General features: G+C 42.9%; 1 protein-coding gene across 1 annotated transcript in view; it reads left to right on the forward strand.

The window, feature by feature from the left end:
* Positions 1–22,374, forward strand: part of LOC137383822 (signal peptide, CUB and EGF-like domain-containing protein 3) — a 424,809-nt gene that overhangs the window by 94,251 nt on the left and 308,184 nt on the right. The window contains exons 2-3 of the mRNA XM_068057091.1: positions 12,212–12,334; positions 14,321–14,446. Coding sequence (XP_067913192.1) covers positions 12,212–12,334; positions 14,321–14,446 — 249 coding nt within the window. The remainder of the gene's footprint in view (positions 1–12,211; positions 12,335–14,320; positions 14,447–22,374) is intronic.

The following is a 22,374-nucleotide window of genomic DNA, read 5'->3' on the forward strand; positions in this document are numbered from 1 at the left end:
CTTGGGTAAGGTTTGGGAAAGCTTCAATGTCTCCTTAGGAAAAATGAGTGGCAAGAGACTCAACACTCCAGCTGAGATCATTGAGTTGTGCTGGGAGGGCCTTCTCCCTTCTGCTCCAGATAATTTGGATAAAGTTTTGTGAAATTGGCAATGCAGATGAACCATGAGTGTAAATGTCTGTAAGGGCTGAGTCCCTGTATCTTTCCTTTACTACATATCTGTGCATCTATTCTGGTAGAAATGGATCTATATTACACTTCATTACCACATATGCTATTGCACTCTGCCCATTCGGAATCACTACTGTCAATTAACATCTAATAATGAGGTCTTTGGGTGAAATCTCGGGATAGTGACATTTTTTTTTTTAAGTATTATGCTTGCATGCTGAGAATTGGACTGGAGGAGTTCAAAATATTTCTAAAATAAAAAGGAGTCTGTGCACACACATATTGCATATTTCACTAAAGATAGTCAAAATGTTTAATCATGAAATGGCTCTAATTTCTGAGTAGGGTTTTTTCCGTTGAGTCTTTGTCTTTTCTTTAATTGAGTACCTGCCTAAGGTTCTGCACAGTTGAGTAACTACTCTTTATGTTCATTATAATGGAATACACTTCTACAGTTCAGATCTGCCAAGACAGTTTGTTGGTTAATGATGAACCCAGATGCAGAAACAGACTAGAGACATTGCAGTTTTCCTGCCACAATGATGTACCCTTCTCATTTCACTAGATATTTTTCTCCAGTTCAAGAGGATAGCTGTTTAAAGGGACTTTCCTGCTGGATTGCAAGTGAGAATTTCCAAATTGCAAGCTTGTAAACAAATGGAGCAGTTTGGACTATTCAAGATGCCTGCCCAGTTGTCAGTTATTACAACATTTTCTGAAAGTTCAGATCTGTAAACTTTGTGGACAGGATAATATTCCTATTAAGCAATGCTGTTGGTGGAGAGAAGAACACTCTATGGTCTGTTTCCATCTTAGATTGTGTTAACATAATGCCATTATTCAAAGATGTTCTGAAGGTTTCTTTAAGAGTGAACACAAATTGAATAAACATTAAAATAAAAGCAAATTACTGCAGATGCTGGAAATCTGTAACAAAAACAAAGTGCTGGAAATACTCAGCAGGTCTGGCAGCTTCTGTGGAGAGAGAAGCAGAGTTAACGTTTCAGCTCTGTGACCTTTCATCAGAACGAATTTTATTTCCTTGCTGATTTTCCTCTGCAAGTTTTTTACCCTCCTCTCCTGTCCTGAAGGAGACCATGCTCTGGTGCCTCAAATTATCATGTGCAAGCCTTGATATTGCTTGCAAACTATTTTGCTGTTCAGGGTGGTAATTGAATATTAATTTTATGCAGGTGGTGGGCATAAACTAGGGATTCACTTACGCTCCTATAAATAGGAACAGACTGAAACTGTGGTTGTTGGGTAAGGAGATGCATGTTTCTAATGTGTATCTCTGTAACTACATTTTCATAAATGTGTGTAAGGATTGGCTCAAGTTGTATCCTTCACCACCTGGATTTCTGGAATAAAATATGGTGGCAGAGAATGGTTGCCGAAAGGTGAAGGTTTTTTTTTATTCATTCATGGGATGTGGGCGTCACTGGCCAGGCCAGCATTTATTGCCCATCCCTAATTGCCCTTGAGAAGGTGGTGGTGAGCTGCCTTCTTGAACCGCTGCAATCCATGTGAGGTAGGTACACTCACAGTGCTGTTAGGAAGGGAGTTCCAGGATTTTGACCCAGCGACAGTGAAGGAACGGTGATATAGTTCCAAGTCAGAATGGTGTGTGACTTGGACGGGAACTTGCAGGTGGTGGTGTTCCCATGCATCTGCTGCCCTTTTCCCTCTAGGTGGTAGAGGTTGCGGGTTTGCAAGGTGTTGTCTAAGGAGCCTTGGTGTGTTGCTGCAGTGCATCTTGTAGATGGTACGCACTGCTGCCACTGTGTGTCAGTGGTGAGGGAGTGAATGTTTACAGATGGGGTGCCAATCAAGTGGGCTGCTTTGTCCTGGATGATGTCGAGCTTCTTGAGTGTTGTTGGAGCTGCACTCATCCAGGCAAGTGGAGACTATTCCATCACACTCCTGGCTTGTGCCTTGTAGATGGTGGACAGGCTTTGGGGAGTCAGGAGGTGAGTTACTCGCCGCAGAATTCACAGCCTCTGACGTGCTGTTGTAGCCACAGCATTTATATGGCTGCTCCACTTCAGTTTCTGGTCAATGGTAACCCCCAGGATGTTGATAGTGGGGGATTCAGCGATTGTAATGTCATTGTTTGTCAAGGGGAGATGGTTAAATCTTCTCTTGTTTGAGATAGTCATTGCCTGGCACTTGTGTGGCCCAAATGTTACTTGCCACTTATCAGCTCAAGCCTGGATATTGTCCAGGTCTTGCTGCATTTCTACACTGACTGCTTCAGTATCTGAGGAGTCGTGAATGGTGCTGAACATTGTGCAATCATCAGTAAATATCCTCACTTCTAATGAAGCAGCTGAAGATGGCTGGGCCTGGAACACTACCCTTAGGAACTCCTGCAGTGATGTCCTGGGGCTGAGATGATTGACCTCCAACAACCACAACCATCTTCCTTTGCGCTAGGTACGACTCCAACCAGCAGAGAGTTTTCCCCCTGATTCCCATTGACTTCAGTTTGCTAGGGCTCCTTGATACCATACTCAAAATGCTGACTTAATGTCAAGGGCAGTCACTCTCACCTCACCTCTTGAGTTCAGCTCTTTTGTCCATGTTTGAACCAAGTCTGTAATGAGGTCTAGAGCTGTGTGGCCCTGGCGGAACCCAAACTGAGTGTCACTGAGCAGGTTATTGCTAATCAAATGCCACTTGATAGCACTGTCGCCGACCCCTTCCGTCACTTTACTGATGATCGACAGTGGACTAATAGGGCGGTAATTGCCGGGTTGGATTTGTCCTGCTTTTTGTGTACAGGACATACCTGGGCAATTTTTCACATTGCCGGGTAGATGCCAGTTTTGTAGCTGTACTGGAACAGCTTGGCTAGGGGCGCGGTAAGTTCTGGAGCATAAGTCTTCAGTACTATTGCCGGAATGTTGTCAGGGCCCATAGCCTTTGCAGTATTCAGTGCCTTCAGCCGTTTCTTGATATCACGTGGAGTGAATCGAAGGTTGGAAACTAAGAAAGGTTTTTCAGATATAAAACTAAAATGCTGGTGGCTATTGTGGAAAATGGAAAAAAGCAATTGAAAATTGTCATGTATGATTACCCTCTGATGTTCTCGAAGTCTGAACCATATGACCAGTCCAAGAATGAAGTGGACACATATATATCCCTACTAAAGAGGAAAGAAGGTATGGCCTTTGCGGTATCTCTTCCTACAAGAAATAAAATCAGAGCTATTTTTTGGAGATGGATGCCTGTCAGTTGGATAGTGATGAAGGTTTCGACCTCCTATTAGAGTTCTTGGATGAAATCTACAAGAAAGGTAACCTATTAAAGTGCTCATGAGGCATGGTCAGAATTTGATGGATTTCAGAAAATAGTTGGTCATTCCATGGAAGAACAAATATAACATGGGCTTAAACAAATTGTACAGAAGATTAACAAAATTTAATTTGGGGATCCCTGGATCAGTACTAACATTTAACATTACTGGATTGTGCGAAGGTGTCTCATATAGACAGCCAACTGGTTCTACCTCATCTTCAGTTCTCCGAGAAGGAGACCCTGTTGGTCTGCTGCCTTAAAAATATTCTTGGGAAGCAGTCCTTTCCTTCAGCCTTCATGGAACGAATGAGACTATCTGCAGTGACACAATGGATAGAAGACTCAACGATTGTCTGATTTCAAAGTGGTCCAGATACTGGACGCAGGCATCAGTATAACAAGATTAAAAACAGCCAGAATGAGGATGAAAACACCTTTTAATAGATCCGGCTATTCCAGCAGAAGACAAAATTGGATCAAAAGCATTGGGCAATTGAATCCCAGGACTTCCCAAGGAAACGTTAGTAGGTATTTCACGTATGATTCGAAGTATGATTATGTGGTGAGCTGTGCAAAGAGAAGAGGCAGGGTCCTTGAAATGACACAGGATGAAGGGATGTCTGAGGAATAGGATGAAGATAATAAATCCTAACAAATTATACTGGTCAAGAGGAGTTTAAGTCCCATGATGCATGTGTGCAGCCAGTTCTGGGGCACAAGTCTTCAGTACTATTACTGGAATGTTGTAAGGGCCCACAGCCTTTGCTGCATCCAGTGCCTTCAGCCATTTCTTGATATCATGTGGAGTGAAACGGATTGGCTGAAGACTGGTATCTGTGATGCTGGGGACCTCAGGAGGAGGTCGAGATGGATCATATACTTGGCACTTTTGGCTGAAGATGGTCGCAGATGCTTCAGCCTTGTCTTTTGCACTCATGTGCTGGGTTCCCCCATTGTCGAGGATGAGGATGTTTGTGGAGCCTCCTCCTCCTCCCAGTAATTGTCCACCATCATTCACGACTGGATGTGGCAGGACTGCAGAGTTTAGATTTGATCCATTGGTTGTGGGATTGCTTAGCTCTGTCTATCACAAGCTTCTTCTGCTGTTTGGTATGCATGTAGTCCTGTGTTTTAGCTTCCCCAGGTTGACACCTCATTTTTAGGTATGCCTGGTGCTGTTCCTGGAATGCCCTCCTGCAATCTTCATTGAACTAGTGTTGATCCCCCGGCTTGATGGTAATGGTAGAGTGGGGGATATTCCAGGCCATGAGGTCACAGATTGTGGTTGAATACAATTCTGCTGCTGCTGATGGCCCACAGCGCCTCATGGATGCCCAGTTTTGAGCTTCTACATCTGTTCAAAATCTATCCCATTTAGCATGGTGGTAGTGCCACATAACACGATGGAGGGTATCCTCAATGTGAAGTTGGGACTTTGTCTCCACAAGAACTGTGTGGTGGTCACTCCTACCAATGCCGTCATGGTTAGATGCATCTGCAACAGTGAGATTGAACAGGACGAGGTCAAGTAGGTTTTTCCCTCTTGTTGGTTCCCTCACCACCTGCTGCAGACCCAGTCTAGCAGCTATGCCCTTTAGGACTCAGCTAGCTTGGTCAGTTGTGGTGCTACCGAGCCACTGTTGGTGATGGACGTTGAAGTCCACCATCCAGAGTGCATTCTGTGCCATTGCTACCCTCAGCACTTCTTCCAAGTGGTGTTCAACATGGGGAAGCACTGATTCATCAGCCAAGGTGGAGGGGGGGAGGTGGTGGTGTGTGGGGGCGGTATGGGGGGGTTGATGGTAGGTGGTACAGCAGGAAGTTTCCATGCGCATGTTTGACCTGATGCCATGAGCCTTCATTGGGTCCGAAGTCAATGTTGAGGACTCTCAGGGCCATTTCCTCCAGATTGTACACCAGTGTGCTGCCACCTCTGGTGGGTCTGTCCTGTCGGTGGGGCAGGACATACCCAGGGAAGGTCATAGAGTCGTACAGCATAGAAACAGGCCCTTCGGCCCACCACGTCCATGCCGATCATAATGCCTATCTATACTAATCCCACCTGCCTGCATTAATTCCATATCCCTCTATGCCTTGCTCATTCAAGTACCTGTCCAGATGCCTCTTACATGTTGCTACTGTTCCTGCCTCCACCACCTCCTCAGGCAGCTCATTCCAGATACCCACTACTCTTTGTGTGAAAAATTTACCCCTTTGATCCCCTTTAAACCTCCTCCCTCTCACCTTAAATCTATGCCCTCTCGTTTTAGTCACCCCTACCATGGGAAACAGACTCTGGCTATCTACCCTATCTATGCCTCTCATAATTTTATATACCTCTATCGTGTCCCCCTCAGCCTCCTTCGCTCCAGGGAAAACAGACCCAGCCAATCCAATTTCTCTTTATCACTCAAGCCCTCCAAACCAGGCAACATCCTTGTGAATCTTTTTTGCACCCTCCCTAGCTTAATCATATCTTTCCTGTAGTGCGGTGACCAGAACTGCACACATTACTCCAAATGTGGCCTAACCAACGTTATGTACAACTGTAACATGACGTCCCAACTCTTGTACTCAGTGCCTCGGCCGATGAAGGCAAGCATGACATCCGCCTTCTTCACCACCCTGTCTACCTGTGTTGCCACTTTCAGGGAACTATGTACTTGCACCCCAAGGTGTCTCTGCTCAACAACACTCCCCTTCAAAACCTCCAACACCTCCTCTTTTGTAATGTTGATATGCTCCAGGATATCGGTGTTCCCTCCCTTGAACTCATTAGCTTCCATGACCTTCTCCACGGTAAATACGGATGAGAAATATTCATTTAAGACCTCGCCCATTTCTCGTGGCTCCACACATAGAATGCCACACTGATCCTTAAGGGGACCTACTCTCTCCCTAGCTACCCTTTTACTCTTAATATACTTATAGAATCTTTTAGGATTCTCCTTTATCTTATCTGCCAGGGAAATCTCATGGCCCCTTTTCGCCCTCCTAATTTCCTTCTTAAGTGTAGTCCTCTAAAGGTGATGGTGGTGTCGAGGACTTTGTCTGTAAGGTATGATTCTGTGACTATGACTGTGTTGCTTGACTAGAAATAATAACATGAAGTCAGACCTGCTGAGTATTTCCAGAACTTTGTTTTTATTTCAGATTTCCAGCATCCACAGTATTTTGCTTTTATTTTATGTTGCTTGACTAGCCTGTGGGACAGATCTTCCAATTTTGGCACAAGCTTCCAGATGTTAGTAAGGAGGACTTTGCAGGGTCAACAGGGCTGGATGTGCTGTTGTTGTTTCCGGTGCCTAGGTTGATGCCAGGTGGTCTGTTCGGTTTCATTCTTTTTAGACTTTTCTGTAGCTGTTTGGTTCAACTGAGTGGCTTGCTAGGCCATTTCAGAGGCATCTTAAGAGTCAACCACATTGCTGTGGTCTGGAGTCACATGTAGCCAGACCAGGTAAGGACGGCAGGTTTCCTTCCCTAAAGGACATTAAGTGAACCAAATGGGTTTTTACGACATTCAACAATGGTTTCATGGTCACCATTACTGAAACTGTCTTTTTGAATTCCAGATTTATTAATTGCATTTAAATTCCACCATGGTGGGATTTGAACCTGTGTCCCCAGAACATTAGCCTGGGCCTTTGGATTACTAGTCCAATGACATTAACACTACGCTAATGCCTTCCCGTAACCTGACAGAGCTATCAAGTCCAAAGGCCAGTTGTCCAGAGTGGGTACTCAGGTGGCATATATTTCAGCAGGGTCTAATGAATGGAGGGATGTGATAATTATGGGACATGCAGAAAAAGCAACTGGCAAGTTCAAGTACTGGTTGAATATTCAGGAAGATGGCCAAGAAGTAGATCCATGGACTGGCAAAATGGTATGAAAGAAAGGAAAGTAAGAAAGTGGAGTGCAAGTACTGATGGTGGATCTGGAAGTGACTCTTGTGTCAGGAAATGATCACGAACTGGAGAAATTACTTCTGTCAGCCCAAGAGAGAGATCTCGGAGTAGTCATCTCAACAGACAGATAAGTGGAAGTAGATATTAAGCAAAGTAAGGTCTGGAATAACTTTAAATTTACAATCCTATTTAGAGAGTGTTATTCCCATCCCGGTTAATTGTGCTAGGCGATCACAGAAAGATGATGTTGCATCTAAAGTGGCAAAGCAATTGCGAAGGTTGATTGGCCAGTTGAACTGGTTGTGCACTCAGACTAAACCAGATGCTAGTTTTGATGTGTTGGAGTTATGATGAAACAGCCTAAAGTCGAGAATGTTCTAAGGGCAAATAAAATACTAAGAAAGTTAAATCTCGATAAATGCTTACTTAACTTCCTTCCAATACCATTCACCACGGTGTTCACTGCACTCTCTGGAGGAAAGGTCAGACCTTTTCCCAGTAAAAGGGATCTAGTCGCCCCTGTGTCCCTGAGAATTACGATGGGCTTGCTGGCCCCACTCGAGGGGTATGGGATTACTTTCCCTTCAGACACATAACTCTGATAACCTTTAGGAATCCTATTAACTTTTCCTGTACTGGCCGTTGTAAGCTTCCTGGGTTGCACTCTTACTGCAGTTAATGCCACAGCTTGTTCTATGTTTTCCATCAGGACCCGGTCTTCACTGAGCGGGTGTGCCCTGATTAACCGTACTGGTTTTCCCTTTAGTTTCCAGCAGTCAGCTTTTAAATGCCCTGCTTTATTACAATGGAAGCACATTGTGGTCTCCAGGTCTCACTCTTGCTCACAGCATCGTCCTTTTTGGCTGGAGGAGGGCCCCCTGTGCCTCCTGCTTTCCTTTCTCTCCCAGGACTGCCTGTGTGGAGATCACCTTCCCATCCTTTGTCCTTTTCGGATTTGTGGGAGTGATTAGGAAAGGTTCTTCCCTGGGAAACCGACTTATAAATTAAAGCAAACTCATCGGCCAGAACGGCTGCTTGCCAGACTCTCTGACCCTGCTGCTCCTCTACGTGGGTCTTTATTGAGAATGGGAGACAGTTTTTAAAATCCTCTAACAGAATTACTTCTCTGAGAGTCTCATAACTGAGCTGTACTTTAAAGCCCTCAGCCACTGGTCAAAAGCAGCTGCTTACTTCTTTCAAACTCCAGATAAGTTTGATTAGCTTGCTTTTTGAGGGTTCTAAACTTTTGTCAGTAGGCTTCGGGTACTAATCCATATGCCCCGAGGATAGCATTTTTGGTCAGTTCATAATTTGATGAACTCTCATCTGGCCATAAGGAATAAACCTCATGGGCTTTTCCGGTTAGTTTGCTTTGTAATAAGAAAGACCAGGTCTCAGCTGGCCATTTTAGCTGCCTTGCCAGTTTCTCAAACGACACAAAGAATTCTTCTGCATCTTCCTCATTGAATTTTGGAATTAATTGAGCGAGTTTTAGCAATTTTGTACCCAGCCCTGAATTCTGCTCCTCCATATTGGCCAGGCTTTCACTGGGGTTACTCTGTCGCCCCCTAGTTAACTCAAGCCGCTTCAGCTGTCGCTCTCTTCGAATTCTTTCTGGAATATTATTTCTCTCTCTCTCTCCCGTTCCCTCTTCTGTCTTTCTGTTTCTTCATGTTCCTTCTGGAAGGCTTTCCCTTTCTCCCTCTCCTGTCTCTCTCTCTCTCTCTCTCTCCCTCTGTCTTCCAATTCAAGTTTGAAGTTTCCTTTGTTCCAATTGTAACTTTGCTAGCAGTACCCTGTCTGGATCTACTTCTAACACTGCTTCTGCCTCTTCAGATTCAAGGGAAAAATGGTTGGCCACAAGCCTTCGGAGTTCAGACTTCCTAGCCTTGCCACGTACAGTGATCCCACACTGCTCAGGCATTTTTCTCAACTCTTCCATAGACAGTGCTTTTAACTTATCTCAAGTTACTTCACCCTGGCTTGGAGAGCTGCTAGTTTCAGTTGCAGACATGTTAGTATTCAATCACAGACAACCACAAGAAAGCCAGTATTAATCTTGCTCTTTTGATTTTTTTTTTTGATTGGGAACAATTTGGCTTCCCACTTCCCGTTTCTCATTTTATCTGTGGGTAAAATTCCAGATGCTGGCACCCAAATTTCTGTTGCAACCAGGTGAGAAAGGTGTCTCGGGGTCTTTTACTGTCTTCACCTGGTCTTATTGTAACAGGGTTTGATTTTTAAACACAGTACATTTTGAGCTTTCCCTTGGTGAATCCTTGTTGACCGCTTTCCAATTATAAGGCAAAGAAATTTGCACACCAGGTTTTCTTAGGTTTAAGGAAGAAAAGTGAAATTTATTAAAATTTAAACTTAAACTCTAATTTGGTTAATGCCTGCTGATATACGACGCTCCCACGCCAGCATACACACACAATACACACATGCAAATAGGGGCAGAAAAGAGCAGAAGAAAAATAAAGTAGAGAGGTTTGAGGCAGTCTCTGAAGGGGGTTTCTTGTTACTGTTTCTGTGCTCCCAGCTCGCTGTAGAGTCTTTTATTGTAGACAGCTTACTTTTCATTGGGGCCTAGTATTCTTCTTAAACCTTGTTCATGCAGGAGACTTTTCTCTCTTTGAGTTTACCTGTCTTCAATGGTTTCCGAAGCTGATGAGAACAAGATGAGAGCATACAGGAGGGAGGTGTTCTCAGCCCAGGAGCAAACCGCTTTCTTTCTCTCAGCAAGTTCAAATTTAAATAGCCAGTCAGTCATGTGACTAAACTGGCCTGAGCAAGTCTTCTGTGTATTGGGGAAGCAAGGACTGGGTCCTTTGTTGCAACACTGTCTGCTAGCATGCAAATGTCTTTCCAGTCAGGGGCTTGGCAATTCCTTGTGATAGGCCGTCTTTTCTTCACAGTCACAATTTTAAGTTTTAATGTTCAGGTGGCGAAATAATGTGTGCCTCATTCTTGGCAGGTGGGGGCCTGCATGACGCAAGCTATAATGAACAATTTGATTGTTTCAACACGTCCTGGTTCATTTGTCTATTGCTAATGCTAGGAGCATCAATATTATTTGTGTTTGCATTGGTTCAGTTTTTTTAACCTTTTTGTTTTTTTCTCCCCTGTTAATCCTCTACTATTTCCACTTCCCCCATATTATATGTTCTTATTCTTCTCTTGCTGCTTTACTTTTCAAAAACATTTTTGATAATATTTTCTCATTTGGTATGTCAGTGCCGGGTGATATGACACTTTCTCCATTTCAGATGCTACAGTCATGTATAGCACAGCCAGCTTGAAGGGTCAATCCCCAACAATGTGTGTTTTAATCTCAACTTTAGAGAACCTGTCTCCTACCCCCACCCACTCCATTTCGCACACCAGGCATCCTTCTGGCTCCTTTTGGTGAGGTTGCCAAATTGTGGAACCAGACACATTAGGTTGAGATGTTGCTCTTGCTGTTTGTAATGCGATGATTGTACAATTTGGAGAATAGAGCCCTGATTTTAACTCAGGCCAAAAGTTTGGCATGTGGGTGGTGGGGTGGGTGTTAGGCCATTTTAATTCCTGCATGTTATTGCCATGTTCCAAGTGACCCACCTGCCTGATTCTGGCAGGAATCAGTACTTGGTTCATGGGCAGGAGCAAGATTTTGGGCGACCACTGCGAGGGAACTACTTGGACGGTTCCAGACAATCAGGGAATTCCTGAGGGCCTGACAGTGATTATGGTCAGGGGAGGAGGGCATAACCCAGGGCAGAGAAGTCCTGAGGTTCTCCACTCATCCTGACCCCACAAGGGAATCATTAACAAACATTCCAAAGTTAACTTCACAGCCCACTTCTAGGCCTGCTCCTGCCTAGGGCGGCACAGTGGCGCAGTGGTTAGCACCGCAGCCTCACAGCTCCAGGGACCCGGGTTCGATTCCAGGTACTGCCTGTGTGGAGTTTGCAAGTTCTCCCTGTGTCTGCGTGGGTTTTCTCCGGGTGCTCCGGTTTCCTCCCACAAGCCAAAAGACTTGCAGGTTGATAGGTAAATTGGCCATTATAAATTGTCACTAGTGTAGGTAGGTGGTAGGGAAATATAGGGACAGGTGGGGACGTTTGGTAGGAATATGGGATTAGTGTAGGATTAGTATAAATGGGTGGTTGATGTTCGGCACAGACTCGGTGGGCCGAAGGGCCTGTTTCAGTGCTGTATCTCTAATCTAATCTAATCTACCTCCAAATTTCTGTGGCGATCTCAGCGCTGGTCGTTGGTGACACAACTACATGTTAAAGTCCTATTTATGTCATTGGACCCTGACTCTTGCATAGTTGAGACCCTCACCTGCTCATGTAGTATGAAGCCCTCAACAAGAAACATGCCGGTTAAATTGACGGCAGGCATGACTGCGACACCAAACTGAGGTGAGGATGCTGCCTCAACTTTAATCCCCTGCAAACTCTGTTGTTGTCAGGTACAGGATTGAAGGAGTTAAATTTGCCCCATGGGACTTCCTCCTTGTAATGATATTAAAGGGAGAAGAATTTGTTTGTTCAGAATCGAATCAGAAACTTAGTTGCCAAATGTGAAGAACATATATTTTACTGAGCGAATTTAGCAAAAACAAACCCTGTATAAACTACTTACTGCCAGATTACATTAAGTCTTTTCATGCATTAGAGTGTTATGTATCAGATGGCAGGCAGATAGGAAAACTGTCTGTGTGCTGACAAAGCAGTACTAGATCCAAGCCTAATGGATTTTTCACATTCCACCGTAAATTATTATGGTTAACACACTACATGGTAATGATCCTTTCCTAACATCTTATTTTTGCTGTTTCAGATGTTGATGAATGTGTTGAAGGAACAGATAATTGTCATATTGATGCTATCTGTCAGAACACCCCCAAGTCATACAAATGCATCTGCAAGTCTGGATACACAGGCGATGGCAAACAGTGCGAAGGTAGTGTAATCATGAGCTATATTAGAAAATTCATAACAGTATCATCTCATGAATAAAGTTTTGGCTTTACTTTCTTTTTGTCTTACATTAGCACCAATTAATATTGAAAGAAAATTCATGTCAACCTAGCTCTGCCAGATATTTATACATTCCTGTTGTGCGCACTTCCTATGATGGGGAGTAGCCAAAACCAGGATTGTGGAGAAGGTGTTTGTCACACGATGATATGTCAACTGGAAATACTTGAAACGGAAAGTTTCAGTCTGAATTATGTGACCACAGTACCATAGCCTTCTGAAAAATGAGTGAATAATACTGATATTTCCTGAATCTGCGTCATTGTGCACAAAAGCTATCATTTTTTTTCAAAATCGTGGTCAATGTTGAAACGAGCTTCTATTCAGTAGTTTGCTGTTTTGGGATTATTGACTTTTCTATTTTTTAAATGTCTCCATATTTTTAATTGAAATAGATGTTGTTTTCTGATTTGTAAATTCTCCAGTATCAACATGAAGCATGTCAAATATATTGACATTTGGAAGCTTTATTAAAGCGCTGTCATGGGAGAATTCATTGTTGACATTGATAAATCTAAAACAATAAGAAGCATTGTACTTCAAAGGCAAAGTCACCATATTAACCCATTCATCACTTCCCTTGCAGTTCTGTTGGGATTACTGTTTGAGTGCTACTAAATTATTAACCCCCACTTCACAATTATTATACATGAATAATTTCCCATGCCTTTTGTAAATGAAGGTATTGCTTTGTAAATAGTATGCAGGATAGTTATTCCTACTGTGAAGGTAGTGAAGCACCTTCTTCCCAACAGATGGTCATAATGTTGAATCTCTTGAAATATAATGCAGTCAGATAGCAATAATAAGACCTCTTAATTTCAGTTACTTATTATTTTAGAGCGGCACCCAAAGCCAAGTTTTTGATTGTCCTCGCAATGAGATACTATTCACACTGGAATTACAACTGGTAATTTGAAGGTTTTAGTAGGGAAGCTATTGCTTGTACAGGCGCACAACTGACACAGAGTACCAATCTATAATTAGAGAGGACTGTCATACTATAGGTACAAAGGTCTTGAACTTCCCAGTCACCTGAAGATTGGTGAGTGTGAGTGTGTTTCTACCTGAGGGTTCAGTTGACACTGAAAGTGGCAGCGCTACAATCCGCTAAGCATAACAAATGAAATTCCCATAAGCATGTTCTAAGCTAGATAACAAATTTGAAAATACTGTTGGGTATAAAATTTGCATGATTGTGTATCTGAAACCCTAATTGATTTTAATCAGTGTCCTGAAATGAGCAAATCACTATAATACCAACCTTTTTTCTTGTGTATTCATTTCCCTTTGTCAAATTATATGACATTAATTTTCTGTTTCCAATCTGTTGTATTTAGTGAAATTCCACTGATTTACAGATAAGTAACAAAAATATATTCCTGTTCATGTTCTTCCTCTCATGTACTCACTATACCTTCTATATGTAAATCCTATCAGTTGTAACTCTGTGCTTGTATGGATAGCATTCATAGAAGTGGAAATTTCTTTGTGATTAGGAATGGAATGATCTACAGTTGATGCATATATATGATACAAATAAAATATTTTTGGCCAGTTGTGCCTGTCTTCCATAATCACGGATGAGGACATTCATTAGTTCTACGCATGACCATTGGAGGACAACTCACAACGATGGGATACAGTTGATTGGCCCTGGTGTAAATGCAATGTTTTTAGTCCCGTCATGACCACCACAAATGATGGCCACATAATTCTCTTAGCTGATAATGGACATATGACAGCAAGTGACGTCAGATAAATTAAATGGAAAAGGTAGAAAGTGAAGGAAATTAATAAACATCAACCAAGAGAATGAGACGGCTTCCTATGTTGCTGCTGCTGCTTGAGTTAAATTGACTTCCTCTATGTTTTTGGTTGACTTACACTCAGATTAATTGTCTTCCAGATATTGATGAATGTGACAATGAATACAACGGAGGCTGTGTCCACGAGTGCATAAATATTCCAGGAAATTACCGCTGCACGTGTTATGACGGTTTCAAATTAGCACACGATGGTCATAACTGCCTTGGTAAGCACTTAAATCCAGTATTTACTGTCAGTCAGCATATGGGAAATATTCATTCTTTTAGTCCATTCTTCAAGACTTTCTACTGTGGACCCAACCTAACAATTGCAACATTTCATTAAGAAAGTAACCGAGATAGCCCAGACGGTTGTGGTATTAGCCGAAGTAGTGATTGTTATAAAGAACAGATATGGTATGTATGCCTGTGCCATGATCACTGAAATGTGATGTGCAATTACATAGAGAAGAAATATTGTGCATATGAATAATCTAGAAGCTCTAATGCAAGGCTTGGTTATCATTGTGCTGTCTCGTAACACCATCTTTGAAAAGTCTCAGGTATTTATAGCTGGGATGGCACTCCCAGAACTGATATTATCTTGTCAAATATTACTTCTGAGAATTTGAATAATGTAATCTTCAGAAGATTCTACCTGAAGATCCTGCTGTTTAATTGTAAGTTTTTAGAAGTTTAGAAGCTTAGAAACATAGAAAGATATACAGCACAGAAGAAGGCCATCCAACCCATTGTGTCCATGCTTTTTGTCTGCTTATTGAGGGGAATGAATGCCAATCTCAGTTGATTGGAATACAAGAACAAGAAAAGTCGATTCGGCTCACTACAGCACCCTAAATTCAACTATCGCATGGATGTGAAGCTATGGAGAACTACATCAATACCTTAACTTTATCCACAGAATAGCAATCTCTACTGCACCAGTGTAACATTTCCAGTTTCTACACCAGCTATTTGAGCAACAATGTGACTGAGTCATCAGTATGATGAAAATTTAATTGCAAATTATAGTCTAAGTTGTTTTGTGAACTTGCTGTGACTAGGAACTAAGTTAAAACCCTTGTATACTCATTTTGCTAAGACACTTAAAACCAGCAGAGAAAGGATACATGCATCTAGTCTAGACTGGATTTGAACCTAGCTCCCAGAGTTTGAAGCACCTAATCCTCAAAATCACACTTTAAAGCTTTTCAAAATGGTACCTTTCAATTTGGGCTGCAGACTTCCAGATTAACATCATCTTGGATAGGACTGAGGGCAAAGCTTTTCTGTGCACAGGAATATTTGATCTTTAAGCCAGAAATTTCTGACAATAGAAATTTTGATGATGAAATGTCTTTTGCTATTGTGAGAGAATGAACCTATTTACCCACAGATTATTTGGTTCACCATTTAGCTCCAGTCCCAGACTATGAATAAATATTTTGCAAATGGCCTATTCCTGATCTTGACCAATGCTGCTCTGCATTGACTGCTGGGAGGTATATGAGAATGGCCTGATGAAGACTCTCCATCCGGTTGTTTCCCCAGTACCCTCTGCCTTGCCTCCCCAAATGCGATGTGTCTGAGATCTAGAACTCAGCAATGTAGGCATTATTGGTATGAAACTATGTTTCAACCTGAGCATTGGGCAAAATGAATAAATTTTAGATGCATAGTAAAACTTTTACTGGGGTCCTGGAGGAAAGATTGGTGATGCACAAATCAGAGAACTCGTATGGGGTTAGGATTGATTTAATTTTTGTGAAGGAGTTGGCCACGTTGGATGAAATTCACCCCCTCAAGTTTGTGTTAAATATTTGGGTGTATGAAAGCCTTCTAAATATTTGGGGTGTGGTGAGGCTGTTCAGATATCTGAGCTGTTGGAATGTGATAACGGTGTTCACTTCACACTGTGAAATATGTATCCACGGACATTACATTAGAGTGTTACAGAGAGTGAATAGCAAATGACCACCCAATGTCTCAGGCTTTGAAGGTCAGTCTGTGATGTTAAAAATTAAACATAAAACGTTGCACGAGCAATAGGAATTCATCACTTCTCTATTGAATATGGAAATTTTCCATTTATCTTCGTCACAAAGATCAGTATAAATACGTCCATTGTGTTTCAGTTGGAGAATTAGGTCAGTGGAACTTCCTAAAACCATTAGCTGCTGTGCCAGACCAGGAATAGCCTGTTTGGTCAATGCATCATTTTTGGAAATGTGGCTTCTTTGCTGGGTTTAACTGACCTCAATTGCGAGTGGTGGTTGGAAGGTGAACTGCACCAGACACAGGACCCATTTTAATGTGACTCACTTGGAGATTGCCACAATGCATCTGATACAATCTTCTTGTCTTTTGACGTCATGTTGAAGTGTCCGTAATCATTGGAAAAGTGTCTGTGGATCCAGTCTGTTGAACAGAGCAGAGGCCAAACACAGTTCTATTTCATACCTGGGTCAGTTTCAAAACAGTTAAACTGCTTTTCTTAGCTGCATAAAGGAAAAACTCCACAGAACAAACATTTGTTGTATCATGCTGATTTCTGGTAGTGCTGCTATTTGTTTGCCAGCTCAAAGAATGACCATAAAAGGTTTAATTTCAGTATGCGGCATGTTACTCAGAGAATCATTCAAGGGTGTCAATGTGAAGAAAGATGCCCACGTCTTCTAGTGTGCATACACTGATTTTGTTGTATTTCTAAGTGCAAATACAAGAGTCTCATTAGTGTCCCAAACTATTGTGAATGTTATAGAGGAAAAAGTGATAAATGGAAATTGATCTCATTATAATTGTTTTTTAAAAAATTGTATAAAATTCATTTGCGATCGAGTGCACTTAACCAGCAGTATTTCATGTTTGGAGACTAGGGGTTGGATTTTGTTCTCAACCCGACATTGGGTTTCATGGCGAGGGGGTAGGGGATTGGGGGGGCCAGAGAATCGGAGTGGCAGCAGCCGCCACGGAACCCGACACTGGGATCTTCCCAGCGGTGGGAAGGCTCTGTGGAGGTCCCTCCGCTGCTCTGTGAAGGGACCCTGGTTTAAATGTTTAAAATACCAATCTGTACACGTTACCATGTCAACCGTCATGCGTTCCTGATCGTCAGCGCGACGTGCGGCACAAACGTGCCTTTGCTTTCCCGTCCAGGAGAAGCTGCGCCACCAAGGAGGGGAAGGGGTCTCTGTTGCATTCTGAGTATAGATGGGGGTGGAAGGGGTCAACTCATCATTGAGTGTAAGAGTAAGGGAGGGGGGAAGGGGCAACTCTTCAATATTTTGTGGATATGGGGGGGGAGAGGTCGGGTCATCTCTGCATTATTTAGTGTATGGGGGGGGAAGGGGGTCAACTCTACATTATTTTGAACTGTTTGCTGGGCTGGCAGCCTTTTAAAAATGGTGCAAGCACATGCGCCGGCATCAGATGACACCGCAAACAGCGTCACCAATGCCGCCCCTGCCACGTGATTAGGAGCGGCTGCCATCAATAAGTTAAGTGGCCACCAGACGCGTAATCGTGACGGTGCAGCTCCCATCTGGGGCGGCTGCCATTTTTTGCACCCGTCGCCGCTCCCGGTGGTGGGGTGGCAAAATCCAGCCCGAGGTTCCATTGCACCCCAGGCTGACGGGATGTATGTCGTTGTCAGGGCTTCTCTGCCAGCTCTGTGAGCATTTGGGAACACTCTCCGGCAAACACACTAAGGCACTTCCAAAAACACTTCTGAGTACTTTCAGACACTTTCCTGTGGAAAAAGTTCCATTTATTTTATTTACTTGCAATCAGCATGCCTTGTCCTTGAAGTAATGCTACTGCAGGGCCTATCTTGCTACTTCATGCTTCTTTGTTCAAGAGTGGACAATGCAGTCTTTGCCAGGACCTGCATTATCTAATTTTGGTATCCTGGTGTCATATCAGCCGATTAGGCTGTGTGACATCAGGATAGTGCCATTTGCACATGTTTGGGCACATACAGGAGATGCAGCTGCATCCACTCATATCAGTGTCACGTGCTGTGCGAGTCACGCAGGGCCTGCCCCCGGGAATTGAGGTAAGTCTGCAAAGCACTGTCGCAAATTAATTTCTTGCCCAAGGTCTTCACCCTGAGGATTACTTTGAAGTAACAGAGGCCAAAACGGCTGATGGTCTTCCCCGATGTCCTGCTGCGATATGAGATGCCATAAAACTTACTGAAACTGAACTAGGTTTTGGAGGCATTTTGGGCGAATGGGATTTGAGAAACCAAATGCTCACAATGTAACATGGCGGCTGCAGAGAAAATAATTCTTGATGTCTAACTCGATCTGTGAGCCAACAGCAACTGGAAACCATGAGCAATTGCTGTCCATGGTTTAACGACTAATGTGGTCCTGTGAAGATTTGGGAAAATGAGTGACATGCGGCCCCTCCCCCGTGACCAGAGGTTCGAGTTGGACTAAAGACATCCTTCCCATAATCAAATTCCAGCATATGACCACCAATCCATCTTTAACCCTAATTTCCCCCACCCTCATTGGGCAAGAGAGCACAGTCCTCCTTCAACCCAACATTGGATTCCTGCTACCCGTTGAGCAGCTACTGTGCTACTGCCCTGCAGTTGATCCAGTTACTTCCCTCAGCTGCCATGTGCCATATAAGGAAGGAGCCCTGCAACCTGTACCTCTGATTCACTGAGCAGTAACTAGGTGGCCATAATTTTGCGATTGCTGCCCACAGACCACACCTGCAAAATATCTTCCTCTCCTCCCTCCCTGTCTCTCTGAGCATTACCCAGTGAAATCAATGTCACAGTCTTCCTTCCCCATCTCCTTCCTCTCTCTCTCCCCCTCTCCCTCTCCTTCTCCCTTTTTTCCCTCTATTTTCTCTAACCTCTCTTCCCCTCCTTTTCCCATCTTCCTCTTTTCCCCTAATACAAAAGCGCAATACTGCAGATGCTGGAAATCTGAAACAAAAACAGAAAATGCTGGAGATACTCAGCAAGTCAGACAGTATCTGTGGAGAGAAACTCAGAGTTAGTGTTTCAGGTCTGCGTGAAACTTTACTGCAGCAAGTGGTTAGTGTGATTTGATATGCAGTGATCGAAGGTTTCATTTCGATCGAGGTGATGGTGTGGAGGGGGTTGGGGAAGGTAGCATAGTTTGCTATATGTTATAGAGTGGCTTTTGCCACTACAGTCTCTTCACTCTATTTGGCAGAAATTGAGTAAATCCCACCATCATTGCATTTTACTCAAAAAACAACTTAGTGCTTTCCTTGATCATTGGTGCAAGAGACAACAATTCTTTTCTCGTGTCAAGTTTTTGGAACCTGCTGGGAGAATTTTGGTCAAAATTCCGTTGCTGCTGGAAGTATGAGTTTTAGTTCTTGCCCCAAAGGAAATATATGGTGATGTAAAAGTGCTGTATTCATTTTCAGCCTGATTGCACATAATACAAATAGTTCAAAGCCATTGAATTTATTTATCTACCAACTTCTCAAAACTCTTTCCTCAATCACAAATGCACCATATATACAAAACTAATCCTGGTGAACAGTGAACATTATAACATGGATGACAATTCCACATTTTAATTCCACATGACCAAGCTCTAGGACTCTTTTCACTGTGAAAATACAGTGTGATGTGTGGAGGATATTGAATTGTGGTATTATGAATTTCCTGCCAGTACAGGGAGCTGCATTTTTATATAGCTTGCTGAGGACACCTAGTGTTGCAGCTTTACAGTACTAATCAGAGGCCCTGAACCTTTTTCAGCACATTGTGTTGCTCACTATTGGTGGAAAATTCCACCTTATTGATAGTTCTCCATTTACCCAATTTTGTCCGTTCCAAAACTTGCATCAAAGTACATTGACTATAAATGATGGCCAATTTCTTGACATGGAATATTTAAAACTTTCACATATTTGTACTGTCACATTTTATCAGATTGTTTCATGGTTCTAATGTGCTTCAAAGTCTATTGAAGAATTTTTCCAGTTTACACAAATCAAGTATTCAATAAAACTTAAAAGACCTAAGTGAATGATGGAAGGTAAATTCCCATATGTAAAATAGTATGAAGAGCAATTGGCCTTTAAAGAATGGTAATTTGTCCCATGGTGTACTAATGTGATATAAAGACTCTATTAACTGAAGCCTTCTTTCCATAAATGTCTTACCTTTTCAGCTTTTCTTTTCAAATAAATGATCAGTCCTGTACGTTATATAAAGTGCAAGACTCTCAGCTGTTAGATTATGGCAATGGAATAAAATATTTTCTCTTTGAACCTTTTTGAGGGGGTGAGACTTAAACCTTGAGATTACTGTTGTGGATAAGGACCAATTATTTTTCTACATTTTGAAGACGGATTTTATTTGTTTTACAATATGTTTGTAATGCATAAGGACTGATATGCAGCCACAGGTCTCCTATCCATTGTAGACACAACTCCTCTTGTATGTTCTTAATTTTTTTCCGAGAATTTGTAAATCACATTAAGGTGAAGGTTGTTGTCTTTGCTGCTTAATCAGCTCAGGAGATTTGAGTCTATTCTTATTGACCTTTGATGAGTGGAGGCTGTTCTCCCTGGGTACCTGCCCTTTGGTTGGCTCCATCAACTAATGCCAAAACGGGTGAAATAATTAAAATTAGGACGAGAAGGTTTTGTGTTTGTTTTTGAAATCTAGCACCTTCACAAGATTAGTTCAGATGATTGAGGCCTTTTGGTCCATTTCTTGTTCTTTTGGAATTCCAGCCTTACTATCTTCCTATTAAAGCTTCAAACCCGAATGAACAGGCACCCAGGTGTCTGTTTAATATCTCATCCGAAAGCAATAGTACAACACTCCATCAGTACTACACTACGTGCAGTACAATGTGAATTGAAGTCCTGATGTGAGGACCCAAGGAATTCTTTTTAATTGAATTTATTCTTAAAAGTGGATTCATTTTTTTTTCCATTTAAATAATCCAGGCAAGAAATTCTGCTCATTTGTGCCCATTTTTGGGGCACTACGAGTGCCCTTAGAGCTCCAGAATGGCACTAGAAGGTTGAATGGCGCCAGACGCCATATTGGTAAGGGTGTTAGAGTGAATGGCTGCTGGAGGTATGCAGGGAAGGCAGATCATGAAGTCATTCCGAATACAATGCTGATTTGACTCCAGTGGTCATTTTGAAGTTCAATGTTCCAGCTAACACCCTTTCTTAACCTCTTACAGCTGAACATATGTTCACAGCAGGGAGGATGCACCCCCCCCTCCCCCCTCTCCCCTAACCCTGGCAGCAGCGCTATTTAAAGGAGTCGTCAACTATTTACACGCTAGTTGCAGGTTTATTTCTTCTGGCTGTTCCTATGATCCTACAAGTGTTTGCTTTCTATAGTTGTTTCAAGTTGCAGAAGTCTACAGGGAGTGGTGTGGCAGCTGCTGAAGGTGTTTTTGCTGCCTTCAAAACTTTTGCCCAAGCCATTTGCACCCAAACAATGGTGCAATAGGAGGCATTTTCTTTGGAATGCAGCATGACTTGGAGAATGAACAAAGGTCATGCAGAGCAGGACAAGTTGCTGGAAGGGGAGGAGGAGGACAGGAGAAAGGGTCTCAGCAGGCGTCTATATCCACTCAGGATGTTCAGGGAGCAATTCAGGAAACAATGTGCGAGATGTCTACGAATCATAGCGGCAGCGGCTGCCATGGAGCCCGACGCCAGGATTGCCAGGCCTGATCTTCCTGGTAGCGGCAAGGCTCTGTGGCAGCACCTTTGCTGCTCTGCGATGGAACCATACTTTAAATACCTAAAATAGCTCACTGCATAAATTTAAATTTATTGCCCCATGATCTTACCTTCAGTTTCTAATCTTGAGCATGACATTCGGCACTCATATGCTTCACTTTCCCACCCAGGAGAAGCTGGCACCATCGAGGTGGGGAAGGGATCAACTCTGCATCATGTTGAAATGTTTGCAGGATTGGTAGCCGTTTAAAAGTAGTGCCAGCACCTGCTTCTGCATCAGGTGACACTGTGCACGGCGTTGCCAATGCCACCCCCGCCACGTGAATTTGGGGGGATGGTTGCGGTCAATATGTTAAGTGTCCGCCTGCCGCGTAATTGCCATTTTCTGCACCCGCTGCCGCTCCCGGCGGTGGAACAACAAAATCCAGTCCAATGACTC

This window comes from Heterodontus francisci, chromosome 25 (genome assembly GCF_036365525.1).
Source record: "Heterodontus francisci isolate sHetFra1 chromosome 25, sHetFra1.hap1, whole genome shotgun sequence".
Classification (NCBI taxonomy): Eukaryota; Metazoa; Chordata; class Chondrichthyes; order Heterodontiformes; family Heterodontidae; genus Heterodontus; species Heterodontus francisci.